Consider the following 19410-nt stretch of genomic DNA (forward strand, 5'->3'; position numbering starts at 1 on the left):
TTGGAACAACAGTAGAGGTGAACTTTGCAGTTTTAAAGAATAGGTTAAAACCATCAGAGAAAAATACTGGCCCACTGTCAAATCTAAGAGATTACCAAGCTCTGTATAAATTACTATAAAATACTCCCCAAAAGGGAACTGAAGCACTTCAATTTAATATCTCTTTGATAGTTAAAAAAGCAGAAACTGCCTGCTTAAGGAAAAAATATGTCTTTATGTTTGACGTAGAAAAATCTTCCATAAATTTTACAGTCTTAGTTCTAAGAGTTCTGCCTACCCGACTCTCTCTGAAGGTGATAATGCTCTCCTGTGGTTAGAGAGATGCTTATTGAGTTATAAAACTAAAAACAACTGGTTTCAATTTACAACATAAGCTGTGTTATAGAAGATTAATAATGTATACAGAAGTTTAATAACTCATTTGAAATAAATATGTATTAAAAACCAACCAGGATACATAAATATATTTGTAACCACAATACTAATATTTTATACTTGAGTTCTTCCAAAAAAAGACAATAGCAGCATGGGAGAACCTGTCATTTCAATTTTGCTCTTCATTTGGGATACTAAGAATTTTCATGAGGAGGGAGTGGTATTTCATGAATCCATGCATGACCCTGCAAGAAGAGTAAGAAACTAGTCCAGATAACCTCATACAAGACAGCATGGTCTGCACAAGCAACGATGGATAGGAAGGGTGGCTTCCTGGAAGCACATAAGAAGTCAGACAGGTCTAAGATACCAAGCAGAAAGGACAGTCAATTAATTTCCTAGTGGAAAGGCCTGGAGATGTTTATAACGAACTAACTACTAAGATGCAATATTCAGAGCAGTAAAGTTCAAACCCTTCCTTTTGACCATATATAGGCTAATTATCTTACTGATCTCCAAAATGAAAATTATTTCAAAGCAGAAACCTTTCAAATGAGGTATTTTTACTTACAGCACCCTAACTCCTACATACAGCTTGGGTTTTTTTTTAAACCGGGGCTTGGCCCTTATTCCACTCACCTATATTTTTTTCCTAGAAGCCAAGACACTTGATGAAGTATCTGACATCCAGCACTGCCAGGAGCTTTTTATGTCTAGCTTGAATGACTCAGCTGAAATCTGTGAGCATTTAAATACTGCAACATTGATTGAAAAACTCTTACAGCTCCATGTACCTTGATGATCTCCATCTATCTTCCAAACCAGTTAACATGCCAGTATGGCCTCCCTTGCAATTTACTACCTTGCATAAAGATTTTGAAATAGCCTTGGACAAAGAGTAACTCCTTATTTGAGTCAAAAGTTACAGTGATAAAAAAAAATGTTTCATAAAAGCGTATCCAGGCACTACAGTTCTGCTGAACAAGGAGGGAAGAGGCTGAGAACAACAGAGCAATGACAAAAAGAGAACTAAACATGCACTTTACTTTCTGTGTGTTTTATTTTACTCATCCTCAGCAAGTGTGATTCCTTTCAGACAGTTCAAATTTGATCCTAACAGTACCTACTGGAACTGAATTTACCTTTGAACCTAACTTAACAGGCAGAAGTTTCTCTTAACTTTATGAGAAAAATGTCCTGATTTTACAAGAAGAGCTAGAAAACAGCCCTCTCTTTATTATTTGATATGTAGACCTATATGCCATGAAGTTTTCTCTTTCTATAAACTTTAAAACCAAGTTATTTCATGAATACACACTAAACCCCATCACACGTCCTTCTTTCATCTGTTTTTCATTACATACACAGCCAGATAACAATGCTGAATATGATATATCAGTGATAAAACTACAGCACTATAAAGGTTGGAGGCACTCCTGAAAAACCTCCTGAGGCAGTGGTAAAAACCACAGTAAGGTATATCATCATTAGTACTATCTGGAAAATAGGTGTAACCTAGTAAGCATATATATATGTATCTGTGTGTATGTATGTGTATAAAATGCAGAAAAGGGAAATAACTTTTTCTTCCAAAAAACAATTTGGGAATTAATTATTTGTTACCACATACAGCCTAAGAATTTCTTATTAAAAGAAAGTTGTTTCCAGTCTGAGATAACTGTGGAACATTCCTCTTCGGAATGTCAAGAATTAGTATCAGGAAGCCAATAAAATATTGAAGCAGTACATAATATCTTAGTGCATTGTATCTTAGATACACATCTTTTTCCTTTTCAAAAACACCAGCTAAAATTTTCTGCTGTAAGAAAGAAACCAGGAAAAGTTCTACACCCCAAAGAAAACACATCAGTACATGAAAGCATGTTTTAGCTTCCCTATACAGACACTGACACACCTCGTGGTCAATGATTTGTGCTCAAGGAGCTACCCTAAACCTCACTTCTGAAGCAATTGCTGTAGTTGACTGCTTTTTCCCCTTCTCCTCCTCCCTTATTCTTCAGCTTTTCTCTTATCCTACCATCTAATTCGTTGTTCATCATCCTACTAATACCTCCTCCCACTGCACAAATGGTATACTGCAGCCCATCTTTCTTAGAAAGTAATTACATTTTACCCACTGCTCTCTACTGTACCAGGATTATGAGAGTAGAGAAGATATTATTTACACTATCCAGAAGAGCTATGTGACTTTACAGTCAGCACTATAGCTTCCACAAACGCTAACAGCATGTTATTTTTATCTCAGTTTCAATAGCCTGTAACTTTCATTTTTTCCTTTTTGCTATTTAATTAGAGAGAGCCTGTTGCTTTTATGCAGTGAGTAGATTTATTATACTAAAAATGTTATTCAAATTATTTTACTGAGTAACACTTGTAGATGCCTAATATTTATCAAAAAGAAAGTGATACTGCAGTAAATAAAAACAAATACAGTAACATTTAAAATGTTACTTTTTGTTAAACAGAATGAGAGAGTCTAAGAAAATTTGCTTTAATTTTGTTCAGCCTTATTTCCTTTATTCTTAGCAAAGGTTATTATTTTTTTAGGAGTGAGCTTTCTGTATCAGGGATATCTCATGAGAAATAGACTAATTCAACTCCAATGGAAAGAAATAAATATTTTTCATACTATGCAACTTCTGTGACAAGAAAAAAATCTAAATCTCTTCCTCTGACATTTCCTACAGATTGTTTACAACCTGAGAATTTATTCTAATATAAGCCTTTTTATAATTAGCTTTTAATACTTAATGTTTCTCCTCACTGTCTATAGAATACTAACTATTATATTTTTACTAAATTCTAGTAACTTTATTTTGATTTATACAGAACAACTGCCCCCCCTTAGAATAAAATAGATGCACTTCTAAAAGACATCATGTTACTCTATTAATCACATATAACATTTTGTTACAGTATCTGGCAATATTTTGAACTTTTTGTTGGTTTTTTGGATTCTCTGATGATTCCTGGAACCCAAAGAGGAATTCAGTATGGCAGAAAGATCAGAGCATTATCTGAGATTTCAGGGAACAGATTCACTGCTATTCACTTAAACACGTAAGAGCAGAAATATCAGCTTGCCTATGCAATATGTACTTTACGTATGCAATAAGAAGAACAAAAATATTTCCTTCTTAACAAATTTTCATTTTGTATATTTTTCTCTCATTCACAATCTTACCCAGTTGTGCAGTAAAATCTAGAAGGGCAGGGACAATGTAAAGAAGAGGTGTGAAATCTCAGAGGGAAAAGCCCTGGACTAACAAAAGGTAAAGGAACTTCAAAAATTTTAGGGTTTAGGGTCATTTTCTTACAAAATATTATCTTTTAAGTGGCACATTTCTGTCCCTTTATATTTGTACACAACATATGTCCCTTAGCAAAGATTTTTCATGTTCTTCTTTGTGAGACTAAGACTTCAGGCCACAAATAAGTTATACATAAACTCTCAATGTTCCTTAAAAATGCAAGAGTCAGCCAACCAGAATGAAGAATCTGCCTTCTAATGGTAAATATCCAACCTCTAATTGCAAACTGACAAGTGAAATGTACAAAGCAGAGAGAAAAAACAGAAGTCATTATAAATTTTTAGCTATTGTGGTAAGTAATGGATTTTCAGCTTCCCTTGTATTAGCCATTATCAATGAATTCTATCACCACATGTATCTGTATTAATACAGCTTATTGACAATATCAACATTATATTTTTAAGTACCGAGGTCTACAAAATAATTCTGCAATAACATGCCAACCAATTTAACTATTACTATCTTCAGCTTAACTCTATGTGACATTTTAAATCACCATCCTAGAAAAACTGAAATACTGAAAGCTCAGAGGTCTGAAATAACTGGATATTTTCCCCATTTTATGGAGAACACAAAAGATGATACTTAAGCAAATACTGAATAGGGCCCACTAGGGAAATTTCACAATAAAATGAAAATATCCTCCTTATTGAATATTTTAACATACACTTCAAAACATTAATATAAAGAATTATGTTTAACTGATCATACTGGATTATCCCTGATGCCAATCAGTTGATAGACAGGCTGTGTTATCTTTAGACATAAAATGGAAGCTAAAGGAAATATCAATTAGGCAAAAATAAAGATGAAACAAAAATAAAGATGTAACTGCCTTTTCAAAAGAAAATACAAACACAGAAAGAAAAAGGTAATTTCCTTTTATTTATTTAATATGCAGAAACATAATTTTGTCATTTGAAACTAAGAAACAGCATAAACTAATATCCTATACTAAACTGGCCTCTGGGAACATTAATTATTAATATTAGCCTCAGAATGACCACCGTTGAACAAGAACTTTGTTTTCCACTAGTATGAATAGAATATTTTAAAAGAAGAGTAGTAATGGTAGAGATAAATAATACTGGACAATCCCCATGGCAAATAAAACCTGTCCTAATAGCAGCTGAATAAACTACCATGATATTCCTAAAGAGAAAGAAAAAATCCACCTGAGCTTCCAGTTCTACCATTAATGTAACAATCATTAAGTTAATGTAATACTTTGTGTAGTCTACTGCATGTTTATTTAACACAGTAACAAGAAAAAGCCAAAATTCAAATATGTATTTCCTACACATTGTGATCACTAACTCCCCTGTAACAGGACTACCTTGAGCATGCATCAGGAATATAAGAAAGATAGCATGGTCTTATGGAGACAGAATGATGTGAAGATTTACAGTATATAAAACTTATGCAGACCTTTCTTATATCACACTCTGGCCATCCAAATCTGTTACTCTAATTATAAGCCTTGTGCAGCTATAGCAAAGCTCAACCTGCGATGCCTAGTTTGCTTTTAATATAGCCTGGGGTGAATTTCAAATAAAGCACACAAGGGGAAGCAGTATCAACCAGTACAACAATTGCACAGCATCCACCAGGAAAAAACTGTATTTCTCTTCCTTTTAAGTTCTTTTGTTACCAGCCATGTCAAAATTCAATAGCTTAGGGAAACAGATAATAGATCAGAAGAAAGTTCAATTTTTATTCAGAAGCAACTCTTTACCATAGTTCACAGGCAATTCCATTACAATATACTTCAAATTAAATACTCACTCTAATTTATTATTTTAAGTTTAAAGTATACAATATTCATGGCTTAGATACTCACATTTCCTGGGTTTTTTTTTTCTCTTAATGCTTTCAGATTAGATTCATACAAGTTTCACTAAAGAAAAAAATAATCATGCTGCTCGAATAAGATCTTAGACAACCAGAAGTACTAATTCAGAACTGATCCAAATTTAATTGTAAATGTACTTCTCTAGGAGCAAACCACACTTACCAATGTGACAGCAGGAAAAAAAAAAAACAAAAAAACAAAAAGAAGCAGGAATCTCTTAAAAAATCTATTCTTAAAAGCTGAAACCTGGTATATAATACTCTATAATCAATTCTGAAATGGCAAGCTTAGTGAAATCTAGCAGTGCTTCAGCTGCCTGTCCTGGATGACAGCAGTTGGAGTGCCCCATATTAGTTATTTTAGGGCTGGAAACACCTCATTTTGAGTGAAAACTTAGACAAATAATTTCCTGGCACATTTGAAAGCAGTGACATATTTGTCTGTATCAATATTATGGTCTGAAATGCAGTTTTGATAGCCACTGATTAAAGAAGGATCATGGAGTGCTGGCATTAATGTGCTCAGAGGTGAGCAGCACCACTGTTCTGGAAACAGTGCTCCTTTATTAGTTTAGCAACAGCTGGGAGTCCCAAGAGCAGCTCTCTGAATTCAGTTTTTTTTGTAAAGAGTTGGCAGACAGATCCTTATTGACCCACAACAGAACTATGAGAAGCAGAGTTTTTGCAATCTTGCAAATGGTTTTTCATTAGTACACTTATGACCAACAGAACAAATAAAAAACAATAATGTGTATAAACTGGCAATGCTTTAATTGCACAGTATCTTTGTAATCTAATAAAATAGTCAGTGGAAATACTCATTTTGGTGAAAAACCCTTACCAGTTAAAAGGCAACAGAGAAGGTTGCATAAGGCATGCCCATATTAAAAAATAAATGCTCAACACATGGAAATGTGTCAATCAAATTCAAAGTTTGAGTAAAAATTACTTCATAGACATGGCAGAGTAAATTTTAGGTGATTTTTTTTAAATTAACAATATATCTTATCTAAAGTGGCCTGCAGAAAGTAACAGTTCTTCGTCAAAGTTTCCATTTGTTTTTCTCTTTAAACAGAATAGAAATATTTCTAACATTTATATTGGAAAAAATGCTTTGAAACATCATTTTAAATAAAGCAGAGGCATTTTCTTATAAAGGATCAAAACTATGATTATTTGCTACATTTATGGGATGTTTCAACTGTAGCACTGACAATAATTCTCTCAAAGACTTATTCATTGAAGCATGATCAACAGATATTATCAACACAGTAATACATATTATTTCATTCAGTTATAAATAAATTTTCTATGAAAGCTATAGAAATGGAATCTCACATCATTGTTTTATACATGTAATTCTGAAGGAATCATAAAAAGATAATTAATAATAGCAAATTAATCCTTGCAATAAACCTCAAGAGAGTTGAGGTGGTTTACCACCAAAATGTTGCCTTTCTTTGTAAGTCATACGCTAACAGAGAAAATTACAGAAACTGCAATAAAGGCCTCAGGCATTGCAACTGGCCAGGAGGAAATGCAATATTCAGAGAAACAAGTGCCCAAGCTGCTGCAGAAGAGAACCAAAGCTGTCATTGCAGGGAGCATGGGGTTGTGTGGAGCCTCCTAAGGGCACACACAGAGAAGTGTTTAGCTACTGTCTTCCACGGCATTTAGGTAGAGAAATCAAGCAGACAGGTTGTTCCTCCTCCTTAGGAAGGAGACCTGTTCCATTTTGGAGCTAAACTGTCACTCTCTGGATCTCAGGTGGCTCCAATCCCTCCTGAAACACACAGAACTGAGGAGCATCTTTGCTAAACTGAGAAGGATCACTTTTCATTCTTTTCATGGTAGCTGAACTGTTGTTCCATGTAGAAACAGAAGATTCACAGGAAATGTTTATTATAGTTCTTAAGTTCATGGCTATGAAAGGGTTCTGACACTTTTTTCCCAAAATTCTATACATTAGCAGTTACCAGACTTGAAAGAAAAAAAAAACTCTCATAGCAGAGCAGATAAGCTAAACTAGATTAGTAGCAGGGAAGCAAGTATGTTCCTAGCAATTTATATGTAATTAAATTAAATGATACATATCTAATGAAAACTGTAGAAATCCTGAATTAATATCCACAGAGTCGCGATTTTATAACATGAAAGTAATCCAGATTTAACACAACAAAGGGTTTTTCACAGCTACAAAATCAAGGCAAACAGAAGCATTAGCAATATGAGTAAAAATGGAAGAACTAGACTAGAGAACATGATCTTCTTGCCAACCAACATATTTTTAATTCAGAATACAGGAGACTTCCAGAAGATAAATTCATTAACTGAAAGGAAAATTTGACACTGAATGCAGGGACCTTGGTCCCTGTTTCCTCACACTCATAGTGGATCTATTGCAAATAAGTCAACCTGATTCTGTAGAAGACATTCCTGCATATCCAATAAAGTCCAATAGAAATTGCAGCTTCCCTTCTACAGCCCCCAAGACTGCTTTGAAAACTAAACATAAGTTATGGAAAAATGAATTCACCACATGTAAATCAAGTATTGGAAAAAAAGGCCACTCCCAAATGCTTATTAAGCCAACTCAAATTATCACATCTACATCCTTACCTTCTGTTTCTAATTAATAGAAAAATGGAACTATCTAAACAATAGCATATGGTAAAAATGAAAGCAAGAAACAATTCTTCAACCTCATGTTAATTAAATGGAGATGAAATTACTACATTCTTCTGTGCATGTTCAACCACCCTTTTTATTTTTCTAATAACATCTTTTCATGAAGTTTTTTTCTCCCTGAAAGTGCAGTCATTTCTGTTCTTTAAAGAGAGCGAGCAAAGAACAAGTCATATCTGGATGATAGAGGAAATGCAAATGTAGATCAAATAATCATTCAATAATCATATGCCAATGTAAGCATTTTCACCTACTGAAATAGTTAACAGATTAAAAAAATAGAAAACCAACAGCACATTAGTTGTGGCACTGTCCCAACTATTGAAAGGGTAAGTTAAAGTGTATTTCAGACAATAATTTCTGAAATCCAATAAAAATTTGGGTAGAATTTTAAAATATAAAGGCTAAGTGTAGCTACTGCAGTTACAACTAAAGAGCAGCATTAAAAATAATGTGAACAAACTGATGAGTAGCCCTAATTTCCCTCAGCAGGTAACCAAATATGCATGGTACTAAATTAGTCACCTAAACTAATAAAAATATATATGTGAGATTCTGAAAAAAACCTTAAATCAAAGGACTTAAATTGAATACTGTAGAAAGACAACAGCATGAAGCAAACCAATTTCATTTTACTGCAATCTATATAATAGAAACTATTTCTAACTATACATTACTGATCTTTAAGCAATAATAATCAAGGCCTACAGTCCTTTAAAGAAATGAAAAGACTACCTTTTTTCTAACCACTGCTTAGTCCATTGTCTCTAGTTAATTTTCTCACTTCTTTTTTACCTGAGAACCACTTTCAGTAGATGAACTTTATGACAAAAAAAGAACAAGTTTAATGTTCTTTCAGAAAACCACCACTCTTTTTACAGAGTGCTAAAGCGTCTTCCTGCTATGAATTAAATTGCTCCATTCCCATTTACCTCCTGTCAACATTAAACTCACACATGACTAATCTGTCCTACCTGACATAAAAAGGAGGCAGCAAAGGCTCCCAGATTCCTTGCGCAGACCATGCAGCCACATGGTTGCACTTCCAGTGCTTGGGAAATTCCAGTGGGCTTCTGAGTTAAGAGCACCCAAGAACTTGCTCATGGAGCACAAGACAGCTTGACTTTCCCCTGCTTTTCTGGGCTCTTGCGGCAGACAGGGGTTCTAGACTGATGCACCTCCAGCCACTCCCCCGGGTGTCCACAAATCCTGGATCAGTGCTCAAACAGGGAACAGACCTAGTAAATTCTAGGTATGCTAAACCTACCAAATTGCAGTTTAGCCATTGGTCAAACACATTTTAAAACTTTATGAGCTACTTTCCCAGAGAAAGCATTTTTAATTAACCTGTGTTAGTAACTACAAATATAACCAACCAACACAAGTTCCTTTGCTGTTACTGCAAAAATCACTAAACTTGGTTGGTTGTTTGCCTGATTCTGAAATTTTCATTATGTTTACCTATTAAATTTAGAAGAATTAACTCATAAATAAAGTAAGCACATGCTATGGCTAACCACATAAAACAAAAAAGAATGTTGTATACTAAAGAAAATAAGACTGGTAAACTAATACTGGCAATTCACATTTTGATTTATAAACCTGTGTGTTTCATAAAAGTAAGATGTTCTCCTAAACACATGGTTTGCTTGTTTGGTTACACCAAAACTCTATTTTTATTCAGAATAGGTTTCCTAAAATTTCTGATTTTTCTTTTAAGGAAAGTGCTAGCTCTTTATGATAACATTCTGTGGCAATCTGTGATAATCAACAAATTTAAGTAATATTTCAGAAGTTAAAAAGTAAACAAATTTAGATTTGATCAGTTTCAGATTTCCAAATGAAAGCTATGAAAAAATGAAATCTTCATATGGTAAGACAATACTCCACATATCTTCTCTCTGAACCACATTCTCTAGATCACTATTAGCTTTGTAAACAGATTTTAGGAATAGTAGTTCCTATTCACCAATCAGCAGAGCTAATTTCTAGAGATACAGTGAAGCCACATTGTCATCTACAGCTACTAGAACAGTTCTATTTCACACATCTGTGAAGGAATACCCTTTTTCCAGTGTTAAAAGTAAATTAAAAAAAAAAAAAAGCCATTTATATTTTAAGCAGCACACTACCATTTATGAATGAATGAATAAATGAATGAATAAATATTGCAACTTTTTTTCAGTAATTGCAATAACGAACTTCAGTTATGCAGCTACTATTTTTTATCTTTGCTTTAATTAACAAAGAAAGTAAGAGCTTAAACAGGCACTTCAGATTTAACACTGATCTGAGTGTTACAGGAATTATTAAGCACTAGAGCATTTATGAGGCTAGTGTAAATCACTAATGCTGTTACTTCCTCTGATTTTTATGCCATTATATTCTTGACAAACAGAGCCAGGCTGAAACGCATTCTGTCATGACAGAATGCTTACAATTCCTTTCTTGGATTTCCCTAAGGGAATTTTACATCGTTTTAGATCATGAGTTCTTTTCTCTCAGTGTTTCTTATAGATCATGATCTTGCAGAATTGTTGTGATTAACTTGATGTGCAGGACTGCAACTGACCCATTTGCTGATGAAAATCTAAGAAATACCACTCAGGTCTCTGATAAGAGCATTCACCAAAAAGGTGCTAAATCCTGAATGAACTGATTATGTAAATGAGGTGTCACACATTTCACCTATAGATGTTCCACAAAGTGTAAGACATCAACACCAGAAATGAAAACTTGTTCTACATAATTTTTCTGTGAAATAGATCATCATCACGTTTACATCTCATATTTCAGCCACAGAATTAAGCAAGGTATATATTGTGCTATTCTGAGAGAACAGTACAGGTGGAAACCAATCCCATCCCCTTTAATATAAATGGAGCATAAACAGCAGTGGCAGAGTCAAACTGGAGAAGAAAAAAGAAAAAGGAATGGTATGAACTGAAATAAGAAATTCCAACAGTGTAATGCCTCATAATCTTCCATCTTTCAGAGAGAGCAGTTCAGGCAATTAATATTTTAATATACAGAACTTTAGGTCTTAATACTTAAGGTATTAATTTAATACCTTAACTTCTCTCTTGGCCTAGTAAGTATTTGTAAATTTCAGACATGACATAAGCCTCACAGACTGCTTCTTGCTATGATTCATTCACACTGTATGAATCAGGCTCCTTATAATGCATATCATGGTGAAAAATAATTTTTAACTTCTATTAATAGCACCAAACTACACACATCAAATAATGTAGCTTTTCTTTGTTACCCAAATGAGTATTTTTGAATTAGACAAGCAATAATGAACAACTCATCAGAAAAACTATATTTTTTTTGAAGGCGTAGGGTTCACTTCTGTGATAGTGAAGACCATAAAACTTTAAACATCTTGCATTTCTACTAAGCAAAGGTACAATAGAGAGAAATAAAAAGTCTTCCTTACCTATGTATACAGTTTTTAGATACAAGATATGCCATACCAGAGGCAGCATCTAATGAAAATTTCACCAGCTGTTTGGTTTTCAGCTCATCCTTCTTTTTTCTTAGAAATGACAGGAAATCACCTCCTAGAAAATCAGACAGATGGACAGTAAGACAGACTGATAGGATATTCACATCTCTCTCTCATTAGGGGTGCAAGACCAAATGAAATGCAGATTATTAGCTGTTATCTTCATCCCAACAGTTTGAGGTTAGTCTAAGAACAAGCAAGGAACTCAGCTTTCAAAAATACATTTTCCCTTAAATATTAGATGCTTGAAAGTGAAAATTGCACAGCATGCTTTTGATACAACTAGTCTTCACCAGTGTACATTAAATACAGACTCACAAACTGTTGACAAAAAAACCTGATAATCTGTGATACATATTCTTCCCTTATCACAGAATTACTAATTGTGAATAAAGAGGGTAGGTCCTATTAGCTACATGAAAGTAATTACTTTTTAATTGATCATTTGCAGTGATGCTTCTCTAATTCTGCACTGATGTGTTGGAGGAGTAACTAAGTCTTTTTTTCTTGGGCAATGTTAACTGGACATTTGACCAGGGCAGTGGAAGGTGAACAGTTATTACCCTGCCTTCAGAGGGGCAAAGCCATTGTCCTCTCATCTGAGAAGTGGGAAGGGGCAGGGTGGAGAATTTCCAAAAAGAAAACTGTGTTAGCAAAAAAATATTCTGAAAAACTGATTTAGGACAAAGGTAAGCTGGAAGAATATCATACAAACGCTGCAAAACCATGTTCTAACTGATATAAATGTATTACAAGACTTTTCTAAAATATATTTTATAATTCCAGGCAAAGAAAAAAAAATCACAGGAAACCTTTTAATATCACACAATTATTTGATAGTGAGTAGCCAGTCATTGCTCCAGTATTTGTTTCTGTTCATTTAGGACTGAACTGACTATTAGGATTTGCTCTTGCAAGCTGTTATACAATTTTATATACTGCCTTTTCTTAGGAATAGGAAATTATGTTACTATATTAAAAGTTTCATATGTGATTTCTTTTAAGAGGCTATCTATATTTATAGTTCATAGTGTAAGAAATAAAGTAAGACAATATTAAAGAAAAAAGTCAGATGTTATGAAGTATAATGGTAATGTCTTCAAGACATTACGCTGGAGCTGCCCTTTACTCCCAGACTGGGTAACACACAAATGGGAGAGCAAGAGGTGACTGGATTGCCTTGACTCTAAAGCTAATCTGAAACACCCTATACTGAATTTTAAACTCCAGTGAAAAAGGACACATGACTACTGTAAAATGCACTGGGTAATAATACCTTTTCTTTAATCTGAGAGGTTACAAACATAGTCTGGTAACTGGTGAAAAGTAGGTATTGCCAGTGGAAATTAAGATAAACACTCCAATAAATAATGTGTCATTTATTGCACATGTAAACAGAGTTATTCTAGTTACAGCAGACAGCTAAAAAAAACTTTTAAGCAACTCACCCCTCCAACACACAAAACATGCTGACAAAAATTTTTTTATTTATGTGCTGAGACCTCACTGCACTCTATGCAGGAATCATCTTCGAACGACAAAGTATGACTACAAGCCTTTATGAAAAGTATGACTACAAGCCTTCTTTACAAACTGTGGCATTACTTGAGTAAGAGCAGTAAATAATGGCACCTCATAAAAATACATTTAAGACCTTAAAAGACATTTAAGATCTTAAAGAAAAACCTCTACAGTGAATCAACCAATGTTTCAATATTGAAGATTAAGAATTGCTAGCAACTTCCTGTAGGAAGAACTGAAAAGACAAGCTCAGTTTGATATTCTGGGAAAACAAAATAAATAAAAGACCAAACGAACAAAAAAGAAAAAAACCACAAACATGCAAAAAAACTGGCAGAAACAAATCCCCCCCCAAATCTTGCAAAAATTCTCTGTTTAAAAAAACTTGCTACAACATCAGTGTAAACTATAATTCTCAGATTTCATATGAATTCTTCGTATAAATAAGTTAATGCTCTCCACAATCAACAGTGAAACTATCTGTTCTCAAGTAACAAGGTATTAAAGATAACAAGGAAACTTGAAACAAACTTTAAACGAAAGAAAAACCAACCATATCCATTAAAACTTTTTAAAATCATACATGTTATAAATTCATTCCCAATATGCTAAGGCAATCACACTAATATCCCAATTTTTAACAATTTGTTTCTGAATGGTATTAAAAGCTGCTCAGTTCCTAACATCAGAATATGTCAAACTCACAAAGCACAAGCCCTTTACTTGCCAATGCAATTCACTACCATCAGGAAGTGATTTAGACTTGCTTATTTTCAGAGCGTGGCATGGATGTATGAAATTCTAGAGTTTCCAGCAAAAACAGCATCATACGTCAAGGAGCATACAGTACACTAGATGCCTATCACCAAATTTTAATTACATTACTTTAATCTGTCTCAGGATTTTCATGTTCTGTTTTCCTTTATCTGTCCTTGCATAGAAATGGCAAAAAAATCTTCTAAATATTCTGTTTAATATTAATTTAAAAGCAGTGTTAGTAGCAGGCAAAATAAAAGAGCTAAGTTAACACTCATCTCACTCTGTACAATATTTGTAATGTTTAGGCTAAATCTGATTATCCTTGTCAATGTGATAATAACATAGGCTTAAGTGTCTGTCCCTTAAGTAACAGATTTAATCTTCAATAAATTCTGACTTTTACTGTGGTCAATGTTCCAACTATTCATCTTCACAGCAAAGCACTCACATGAATATCTCCAAGGCTAAATTAAGAGTATTTCCTTACAAACTCTTTAGTGCAGAGTAGTGGTTAGGTAACATCTTTATTTACTTTTAAAAATAAGTTTTAACATGAAAAGCCCTAATTCACTATTTGCAGCACATAGTGTCAGAGTATTATTTCCAATGTAATAGCTGTTGATAAAAATGAAATAAACAGACCAATGACACTAGGAAGACTACATAATAGTAAGCAATGCTTTCTCTTTTACTCTTTTATATGGAGGAATTTCCATTGTATTCTGCATGGCTACCTGTTATTCCAGTTAATAGCCCACAACACCACTAGAAAATGATGTATGCTCTAACAGCCCTAAGAATTACCAAAAAAAATAGACCATTTTATATATATATTTTATATATATATATAGCCATATATGTATTTATAAAATAATTTTATTTATATTTATATATATATATATATATACATATATATATATATAAAATCACCTAGCAGAGATGAGAGATGGCTTGCCTGTTTTTGGTTTACAGGAGGATAAATAACAGGACTGAATTTTACTAAGTAGAAGACAAAATGTAGTTCATAAGCAGAAGCTCTGTGAGAGCAGCCTGTTATAACTGGGTTTCTGAACACAGCCCTTCATGTACTTTGCTGTGAATGGCAACTATTTCTCATTCCACGCTGGAATTCTGAGAGTGTGAAAATACCACATATCAGCAATTCCTAGTGTTGGCTGTGCTTTACAACATAAACTTCTTGTTGTGCAATAAGTGGCATATCATTGTCATAAAACAGTTCACTCCTCTGCACACAGAAAAGCAAGCTTTGGAAGAGGAAAAAAAAAAAACGTGATTTATGAGAAGAAACCAAAAATGCAAGAAACAACAATGAAAAATGTTAAATAGGTTTACAAAGTATTTTGTTATGGCAATCTCTGATTTGATTGGCATTTATAATCAACTAGGACCACGTATTTCAGTGTTTTCCTAAGCTGGTGTTCACAGTGACACCTACCTACCTACTCTAGGCACTCTTGGCATCATTCAGACAACCATTCTGAACACAACTAAAATACGTTTTGAAATGATGAATGGAAATCTCCCACTGAATTGGTATACATACATTGTTTATATATTGTATCTCTACCTAGTATCCTAATAATATTATAAATAATTATACAAATATTTAAAATGTCTTAATACAATACCAATTATTACAAATGATAGGAAGTTATATGTATTCTTGCTCACATATAAATTTTAATAAAGTGGGGGAACTTCCTTTGTTAAACAGCCTTTTTAAATATGTTTGTTTAAAGAGGTTGCTTAATTCTTATATTTATAGATACATTCCTCATGCAGATGCATCTTGCTTGTGGCCACACATCCTAAAGGTCACCTAACCCAGGGGAGCTTTAGAATTCAGTATTCCTAATTGCTTTACAGCCCATTGCAATATTATTGAAATTACCTTTATCTGCACCTGTAAGTATTTATAAATTTGAGAATTTAAATGGTCAGTATTCCAAATAGTCTTAAAGCAATTTAGAATTTCCTTTATTGCCCAGTATCTTAATCCCATATACATGGGATCAAATACACAAGCCCAAATGGAGTTACTTAAAACTATGAATTTAAAATAGTAAACATGCATCTCTAGGGAATTCTAGGAGATATGTTTTTTAAGTATGTAAGAAGCGATTTGTCAAACTATTTAAAGTACAAGGGTTTAAAAATGTTAAAACACTCATTTTCAATAAAGTACTGTGCCTGCACGTTTCAACTAATGCATCACTTATGTGCAATGCAGTACTTTTTTTTGTTCTTTTGTTTTATATATGTAGTAACAGAAACTGTAAATAAACCCAAAGTTTACCTTTCCAGCTGCATACAGATTACTATTGTGATATCCAGTTAAAACTTTATTTTTTATGTTAAGTAAAGCAAATAGAAGTTGTTATAAACATGCAAAGTGCTGCCAGTGTAGTATTAACAATGGAAGTAATGAAGTATGAGTAGAAATACCTGTATGTGAAAACAAAAGAGCAAAGAAGTAAACACAGAGAAAATGTGGTTTGTACCAGAACTGTGCTGTGGATGACTTTTTAGCAGACAACCTGTGATGACACCAGAACAGAGATGACTCATGAGCACAAAATAACTGCACTGTGATAAAATGAAAATGAGAAGAAGGTTACAACATATTTATATGTGCTATTGCACTTCCTTTCAGTCGGATGACGGACCACAGACATATGATTATCAAAATAAAGGAAATATTGACAATGCTCAGCAGTCCTGCTTTAGATTTCAGGCAGAGCAAATAAGGTAGAGCATGAAGCCAATATCCCATGTGACACAAGTGCCTGTCCAAAATAGAGTCTGTTATCACCTGTCGAGAAGAAACCAGAAATCATAGTGAGACATCAACAGCTAGCACCCCTTGTCTTCTGTGCTGCCAAAACATCACTACCCAGACTAACAGGACTCCTTATGTTTTAGTATTGTGGCTGTAAGGATATCCACTGTGAGTGCAGAGATAAAACCTACTTCAGAAGCTACCTGAAAGGAAGACCTCCCCAGGAAGACTTCCATTCTTCAGTAAATAATTCCTGTAAACTGATAATGCTCAATAATCCATAATCAAAGGCCTGGAAAAGTACTGCAGATTACAGAGACACGATAGCTGATGTGAAACAGAATGTACCTGAAGAACACAGGATTTTTTTTGATCTAAAGAAAAACAATGAGCAACACAAACACATTAAATAGCTACTCTAGTAAAAACTGTTATAGGCAAAGTAAAAAAAAGTGAGTAATAATGAATAAAAATAAATAAGTTGAATATAGATTTTTTTGAAACTACCAAAACACTTCAATAATTTTTTATGTTTGGCTGTTTTTATTCAGTTTAAAATGGATTTTCTAGTTTAACCTATTTGCTGATTTGATTTTGTACAATATTGATACAAAATATTGTATCATCAAAGCCTAAAACATGTGAAGAGATAAAAATCCAACTACAGTCTGAAATGCTACTATAAAAGGAGACCAGAGCTTTGGTCCTGTCTGACTAAACAGTAGCTCTGAGGCAAAAGGAATTTTTCATTACCCTCACCTTCACCATACCAAAGGAATCTGACTTTTCTTAATGATCTGGAATCCATGAAGCAAAGAGAGAGGAAGAGACCTATGTGCATTACAGGGCTATGAGCAAGGCAAGGAAGAAGAAACAGGGTCTGTATGTATGTGTGTGTGTACTGCACGAGGGCTGGTGAGGAGAGGGAAAAGTTGGACACATGGAGAGAAGGAATCCATGGGAGGTGTCTGGATCTTTGTGTGAAATGCCCAACAGGCATTTCACTCAAAGATGGCACAGGCAGAAGCACAACAAGTTGCAGAGACACAGAGACAAATCAACATGGAAGCTGGGAACTTCAGAGGATAAAGTAAGAGAGAGAAAACCTAGAGAAGCAGACAGGTGTCTGTGTGAAGAGAAACTGTAGGGTAGAAGGTGGCTTCAATGACCAGTAATAATGAGAAGATAACTTATTTGGCTAGAGAAAAAAAACAGAACTGAATGTTCACTATCACTTCACCTTATCTCTAATTGGAATTTGATGGACCCATTTTTTTCTGTTGTTATATTGATTTTGGACAGTGTGCAGTAAAGACTCATGATGTAACTGCACGATAGGACTCAGATCTGAAATCTGCCCACAAAAGACAACTACAGAGGATATACAACCAATACAACCAATGGGTGAGATCATACAAAACTTTATTATAAAGGGCTCTTTAAAGAGAAGCAATTAGAAAAAAACACATGAATGATCTCTACAGAGATCTTCCCTGCCTCCAAAAGTAGGAAAGACAAAAAAACACACTGAAGTATAAAACACTGCAGCTGAATCACACAATGTGACAGTAAAAGTTCAGATACTTCCCAGCACCAATCAGCATTCCAGGCCTCTGCATGAAATCAGTGGCACCTCAGAGACAGAAGGTTCAAGTAAGCCATGATATACATGTACTTCACCTGCTCTTAGCATCTGCTTTCCTTTATTTAAGAAAATAACTAATTTAGCAGAAAAGCTCAAGATAATATGGATATTGTATTTCATAATAATAAATAAATCATATACATCTCAGTCTCAGAACTGAGTTTTTAATTATAAATGGGTTTACCGGCTCTAGTGCAAGTAATGAGAAATACTCAAAGTCAGATGTGATTTGGTGCTATACTCTGAATTATCACTACATGCAGAAAATAAAAAAAGTGAGCCTAGTAGGTTAGGAAGACATGACAATTTATTTACACGTTTCTGACAAAACACACCCTGTGGAAGTTAAGAAGTGCTCTAACATTCAGAAAGTAGTAATGGAATCACATTTCAGAAGAAGGGGAATGAATAAACCAAGCCAGACCAAAGCTAACTGCAGGTAGGACAGCATGAACAGGGTTCAGAGGTAACCCCACACTTAAGAATCATAGAACTCCTTGGGTTGGAAAAGACTCCCAAGATCATCAAGTTCATCCTTCAACCAAACACCACCATGCCCACTAAGCCATATCTTGAAGTGCCACATTTAGCCATTTTATGAGCACTTCCAGGAGCAGTGACTCCAGGTACAGGCACAACAGAAATGGCCATGCTCATTCTGGGTGTGCCTGAGAGTCAGGGCACTTCACATCCAGCAGTGCTGCATCTGAGCCAATAAAACCTGCCACCTCTGATTTGTTTCTGCATCAGTGGCACAGGCAATCTGCATCCCAAATGATTCAGAACAGACTTCTACAGGTTACCTTATCCAGCTGCAAAGACAGAACTTATGACCTTGCTGAACTCCCCCTTGGAAGCTGGCTACACATGTCTGGATATAAGCTGAGTATAGCTTAAACCTAATTCTGACAATCTTCCCATGCTATTAGAT

At 34.3% G+C, this 19410-nt stretch overlaps 1 protein-coding gene across 6 annotated transcripts in view; it reads right to left on the bottom strand.

Annotated features, from left to right (window-relative positions):
* The window catches only part of FER (FER tyrosine kinase), a 153020-nt gene that overhangs the window by 17926 nt on the left and 115684 nt on the right, over positions 1–19410 (bottom strand). For 5 of the 6 annotated variants that reach the window (XM_068177444.1, XM_068177448.1, XM_068177445.1 and 2 more), the window contains one exon: positions 11686–11809. In XM_068177444.1, coding sequence (XP_068033545.1) covers positions 11686–11809 — 124 coding nt within the window. Of the gene's footprint in view, positions 1–3500; positions 3599–11685; positions 11810–19410 lie in introns of all 6 variants that reach the window. The other variant, XR_010994640.1, reaches the window with a different exon arrangement.

This window comes from Anomalospiza imberbis, chromosome Z, assembly GCF_031753505.1.
Source record: "Anomalospiza imberbis isolate Cuckoo-Finch-1a 21T00152 chromosome Z, ASM3175350v1, whole genome shotgun sequence".
NCBI classification, from domain to species: Eukaryota; Metazoa; Chordata; class Aves; order Passeriformes; family Viduidae; genus Anomalospiza; species Anomalospiza imberbis.